The sequence below is a fragment of the Bidens hawaiensis genome, unplaced genomic scaffold (genome assembly GCF_021521415.1).
Source record: "Bidens hawaiensis isolate Kalapana, Puna unplaced genomic scaffold, B.hawaiensis_p1.1 tig00002438_1, whole genome shotgun sequence".
NCBI classification, from domain to species: Eukaryota; Viridiplantae; Streptophyta; class Magnoliopsida; order Asterales; family Asteraceae; genus Bidens; species Bidens hawaiensis.
In genome coordinates, this window is record NW_027491134.1 from 2,629,611 (window position 1) to 2,635,833 (window position 6,223).

At 33.3% G+C, this 6,223-nt stretch overlaps 1 protein-coding gene across 1 annotated transcript; it reads right to left on the minus strand.

Annotated features, from left to right (window-relative positions):
• Nucleotides 1-454: 454 nt before the first annotated feature.
• Nucleotides 455-4,038, minus strand: LOC143619428 (protein RETICULATA-RELATED 1, chloroplastic-like). Its single transcript, XM_077091364.1, has 8 exons — nt 3,697-4,038; nt 2,837-3,001; nt 2,661-2,753; nt 2,471-2,586; nt 2,253-2,351; nt 1,862-2,167; nt 1,079-1,243; nt 455-999 (listed from the first exon to the last, which is right to left on the minus strand). The coding sequence occupies exons 1-8, from the start codon at nt 4,036-4,038 to the stop codon at nt 714-716; spliced, it is 1,572 nt and encodes a 523-aa protein (XP_076947479.1). The 3' UTR covers nt 455-713.
• Nucleotides 4,039-6,223: the final 2,185 nt, after the last annotated feature.

Here is a 6,223-nt window from a genome sequence, read left to right on the forward strand (position 1 = left end):
AAGAGTGCTGGGTTTTAATTTTTATGGATAAAAATGTCCTCCTTAACTTCTTGTTTGAACTCAACCCTTGATATATATATTGAGTTATGGTAAGGATTGTTACCAAATTTTGAATTATTTTATTAATTAAAATAACTTATTCTTAAATTAATCTTTTTACTAAAAACCACGTTTATATGAATATCAATTCATTTTGGAAGTAGTTAGGAAGGATTTAACCACGTTTTATATATGATTGCTAAACTATATTAGTATATGACTATAATAGTAGCCTGTCTATTTTTTTAAAAAATGATTTCCTACATCTTTTAATGTTTGAGTTCATTTTTAGTTGAATCTTTTAACTCCAGGAATGGGATGGCAAACAACTTTTGACCCGGTTATTTGATGGATTAACTCATAAAAAACAGTATTCTGCAGATCCACCACACAAAACAATCGACGAAGAATCATAAATTCAAAACAAAGTTTCTTTCCTACCATAAATCAACAATCTTTTATTTCTTCAAAACTCACAGTTACTAAAAGTAAAATCTCAACCCGACCCTTAACAAGAGCTGCAAATTCCACAATTTCTATCATAAACATTTCCAGTATTCAGTCGATTCTTTCGTCAACATAAGGTTTCCCATTGCCACCAGAACCATTACACTAGTCAGCCACCAGTATCCCATTCAGGTACAAAACTGAGTTGACTCAACCAGACCGTGCACTCAAGTTGTCACCTTTTTCCTCACAATTCTCTTTCTGCGGGCCTTGGGTGGTGGCGGTGATCCTCCCTCTGTGGCGGTTTGACTTTGGTCCTGTTTAAACCCTAGGAGCCCGAGCCCTGAAGTTACAGGGTTCTTGGATATGAACCATTTTGGAGAAGTGTTGTTGGCGGGTTCAGATGATCGGTTGTATGCTTGTTTCAGTAAGTTATCTGAATGGGCTAACGGGTCCACCTCTACCCCAAGCCACGCTAACCTTGATGTCTCTCCTAGTTGTGCATTAAGAATTCTGTGTATAAACATATGTTTTTATAAATATTAGATGATTTTAGTATAATATAAATACAAATATAAATATAATAGTATACCTCAAGGCTGTGCTGAAAGCCAATCCCACTCCAATAACATCAAACTGAGTGACAACTGCTCTATCAAATCCGCACAGAAGCTGGTAACGTAAATTGGCGTAAATGCCAAGAAATGCTCCATACCCGAGTGCATTAGTACTCACAGATGGAATTGTCACAGATAATCTGATGAACCGGTTTTATAAAGAAAAAAAGTTAGAATATATACAATTAAAGTAAAAACCATTTAAACAATCCTGTGTATTAGAGGTGAACTATTTCACCCATTTTCTTACAAAAGGGTCAACTCAAGTCAATTTGTATGAAAATTAGCTAAATATAACGTGGTCAGACAAGTTGAACCGGCCCAAAGTGTAGTTATTATGCAAAAAAGCTCTTAAGTCATTTGGTTAAAAAAACACATGATCATTGAACTAATGCGACTTTTAATATCATATACATCACACTAATTGTTTGATTATTGATATTATACATAAAATATAATTATTATTAACTAAATAATCCATATTATGCTATATAAAAAATTTATAATTAAAATATATATAAAATAACTATGTATATAACTTAATTAACTAATTAATAATTAACGAGCCAAGTGCTAGCCGTGCTCAAGCTTGAAAAACTACTCAGAAGTCTTTCTCAAGGTTTACAAAAAGAGCTCGAAACAAGCCCAGCTTGAGCTTGACTCTGTAACTCTGTAAGTTAAATGAGTCGAGCTTGGCTAGGCTCAACTACACCCTACCCATATTGCACAAAAGAAAGAATAAGTTATCCACTGCATACCTGTCCTCTTTTTTCCGGGCAACAAGGTTTGTTAGGGCACCTTGTGCAGCCCCCGCAGTTAACCCCACCATACACAACTCCGCGGCTTTATAAAAAAACGACTGTATCCTCTTTTGCATGTCAAATTCCCTCATCGGGTAGCTTTTTTCAAACACATTATTCGGAAGCTTTTGTAACGTGTTTTGCAAATCAAACCGAAAAGTATTTCCATATGAACGGCAGGGAGCAAGAGACCAAACAACAACCGCATTGCATGCTGTTACAGTCAGCACATTAATCAGAGCAAGATCCCATTCCTCTTTTATCCTATATAACATTTAACACAAAATTAATAAACAAATTAAATTATGAGATAAGATTCCAATTCATTAATAGCAATATAATAAAGTACCTTTCTTTACGGTTTTTAACCTCCCACAAAACCGAGGAACCGATTGTAGCAGCCTGCTCTAAGAGGAACCGGTATAAAAATGCAGGATCCGTAATCATCCTGGTTAAATAAATTCAAAGATTAAACAGATTATACCAGTTCATGTTTATAGGCATATGGAGTAACATAAATGTTAAGTAGATTATAATAATATTAGATTATTATGTTTTATAGAATACCTGCCAATGAATCCCCTAGACAGCCCTTGAGGAAGTGCACGTGATATGAACCGTGCGGTTGTTGGCCTTGCATTCATTGCTATATATTTTACCAGTTGAGCTGAGCTAACCAGTCCCTAATCACCATTGCACATTTAATATGATAAACTTTTCACACATCTAATAAATACTAATTAAGAAAATTATTTACCATTTCATAGGCTTGTCGGAGTCCTGATGGCAAATCCATCATTGTCTTTTGCCACTCGTTCAATACAGCCTCGAGAAACTTCCGATCAAATAACTGCCAAAATGTACATAGACAAAAAAATTAATATTCACCACGCACGGAAAATAATAAAAAAAACTAAATATTTGAATAACTACCTCGGGGAAAATAATTCGCTTCCTGAAGAGTCCGCCATCATCCCCTTCATCACCTTCATCAAATTCATCAAAGTAATCATCGTCATCACCATCATCATCACCGCCATCACCCCCGCCAAAGTTTATGCTCTTCCCGATATTGCCACCACCTCCTCCGATTGCCAGCTGTAAAAAAAAACAAAGGTGTATGATAAATGAGCATTTTATTCATACAACTTTTTTTTACCATGTTAATACACATTTTTATAATAATTATTAATATATGAAATATTATGATGAAAATAAGCAAACAACTTATATTATGTGATATATGAAAAATTAATATTAAAGTAAACAAAAAAAAATACATATAAATATCATAGTTGTCAATAGTGCCCGCTATAGCGTATAGAATAGCGTAGCGGCAGGCTAGCGCTAAGTGGTCTATAGTGACAAAATAGCGACCATCTGCATTTTTTTGAATTTTAATAGCTATTTTGGTGGTATTTATTAATTACAATAATCGCTATTTTGGTGGAATGCTTTATGTACAAACTTTCTAATACTTTATCGCTAAACATCAAATAGCGCCCGCCATCGCGAAGTGGCGTATAGGTAGGTTTTCGCTATTGACAACTATGAGTAAAACAGATAATAAATAGTAAGGGAGTCGAGCTCAAGCTTTAGAAATAAAGCTCGAAACAAGCTGAGCTCGGCTCATTCACACCCCTAGACGGACGCGATTATAGTATCATTTGTACCCAACAATTATTATCACATGTTAAACAAAAATGATCATCTCTCTAATTGTTTCATAATAATCCTGGATATATTCACAATTAGGGATCAAATAACAACAAATCCTAATTAATAATACAAACCTCAGGACTGGATTTGGTTTGCTTCTGCGTCATATCCAGTTTCGATTTCTCCAAAGTCACCGCACCAAACGCGCCGTACTGTCCCTTCATCACCGGTCCATGAGCCACCGCCGCCGGGGTCATCCGGAAACAGCGTTCGAGTCCGGCCACGGCATCTCCGTCAACCACCGCCGACGAGTTCCTGACCACCAGAAGCTTCCGGCACGGCGTCAGAAGCTTCCGGCCGGAGAACGGAAGCAGAGGATTGATCGGAGATGATGATAAGGTCTTGACGGTAGGTATGGGGTGAGTGCTTATTGGTGTGATTTGAGGTGTTTGGAAGACGACTGTGTGATGAGACATAATGAATTAGGGTTTTGAATTGGGGGATAATAATATTATTATTATTAAGATGAGGTTATTCAGCTCTGTGTTTCTTTTCTCTCTGGGGTTTTGAGAGAGAGAGAGAGACTGTGATGCGACTCAGTGGTTTTGATAAGGAGGAGGATTGATGGCTACCAACTCCACTCGCTGAGTTTTCTAACTGAGTTAGTGAGTTGAACTCGGATGATGATTGTCAGCCTCTTATTCTACGATCAACCAAAGGCCAAAAAGTGTAACAAAACAAAAAATACCATCTATTTATTTATGTTGTTATTTTAATATATTAAGTTTTATAACCTTTTACCGGTTACTTTTATGAATAGTTGTATGTAGTTTTATCACAAATAAAAAGTAGATGACTTTAACTGTTGGAGCATGTTTGGGATTAAGTTTGAAAATGTTTTTTAATCATTTTAAAAGATTAAAATGAAAGAGATTTTTGTGATTGTCAAACACTCTTATTGTTTTTTTTTTCTAAAAAAACTTATTAAGTCAATAAGGTGTTTTCTAACTCAATCCCAAAATGATAAAGTTACAAATACGACTTCAAAAGTCGCGTATGAGGAGATATTAAGAGAAGTGTAATTTCTATGTTTATGTATCATTGTATAACTGTGTACGTCGTTTGAATCCATAATGTATATTATCAAACTTAATTTTTTTTGTTGTTTTCTATTTTTATTATTTATTGATAAATAATTATTTAAATTAGTTTAATATATAAATATAAATTTATATTTGTAATTGTTTTATAATTTTCATCTGTGCACAGTTACTAACCTAGTTCTACAATAAACGAAAGGCCAAAATGTGCAATAAAAGAAAAAAACATATATATACTATTTATGTATTTATTTATTTTAATATACTAGATTTTATAATTTACACGTCGCTTCGAGTTTGTGTAAATAAAAGGTAGAAAAATAAAAAATGACTACCAAAGTAAGAAAATGAAGAACAGGAGTCGAGTCATTGATTGTATGCCACACAAACAAATGTAATCTCATATGCCACACAAACAAATGTAATCTCAAGACAACATCAATATTGCATAAACGGTAGCTTGTATACTAAAAAGCAAATAAGAGTCAAACGAGGGGAAAAAATAGTACATTAACAATCACAATCAATGCCCCAGCACCATCTTGAAAATTGTGAAAAAAGTTTAGATCGGCGGAAAAAAAAATTAGAACTTAAATTAGTTAAGCAATTAGGTTTAAACAATAGAAACATATCCTTTTTAAAAAAAATATATATATATAATTTAAAAAAAAATCGGGTATATCAGGATGTCATGCTGGGGTCGGTCGACCACCCGGCCCTACATCATAGCCGGCCTTGCCTAGCAAGATACAGTATACTAAGGGGGTGTTTGAGTAAGCTTATTAAATTTGCTTATTTGTTATTTGAAAAGCAAAGGCAATTTTGAAACTTTTCAAGCTTAAAAATAAAGTTTTATCAAACAATTTTTATTTTTTAAAAAGTAAATAAGCAGATTTTAAAAGCTCACCTAAACAACCACTAAGGCATATATGTCATGGTTGCATGTCATGCAATCATTTGGGCTTGCTTTACAACATATAAAATAGTTATCATCATAACCTCCAAATAGGGACGACACCAATAATCACGTTTCATGCAAGGTAAGATAAAATGTGCCACAATAAAGACGTTAGAGACCAATGTCAATGGTAAATGCACCTCCTCAATGCGGTTTTTAAAACAACATGTAGGCTCGAGACTAGGGATGACAAATGTGACCTATGGGTTGAATGAGTTATAATAAAATGTATATAATGGGTCAAACTAAAAAAAGAAAATGATTAAAACGGGTCGACATTTTTTGAGTTTTATATATATATATATATGGAACGAGAAAAACGGAGGAAATTTTTTAGCTTTTTACTTTTTTTAGTTTTTTATTTATATTTCAAGTTATGATTTTTTAATTATTGTTTTTTTTTTGAATATTTTAGTGAGTATTTCTGAAATCTTAACTCATTTTGACCCATTTCAAAAGCCCCTCACTAAAAAATTCAAAAAAAAAAAATAATAATTAAAAAATCATAACTCAAAATATAAATAAAAACAAAAAAAATAAAAAACCAAAAAGTTTTCTTCGTTTATTCTCGTTCCATAAAAATAAAAAAAAATTCAAGAAATG

Excerpts from the sequence above, each read along its gene's own strand:
- LOC143619428 (XM_077091364.1), bottom strand. The coding sequence starts at position 4,038 with ATGTCTCATCACACAGTCGTCTTCCAAACACCTCAAATCACACCAATA. Across the intron at positions 2,352-2,470 it reads TCTAGGGGATTCATTGGCAG|GATGATTACGGATCCTGCAT; the intron begins GTATTCTATAAA and ends TTATTTAACCAG. Across the intron at positions 1,244-1,861 it reads GCCCGGAAAAAAGAGGACAG|ATTATCTGTGACAATTCCAT; the intron begins GTATGCAGTGGA and ends CCGGTTCATCAG.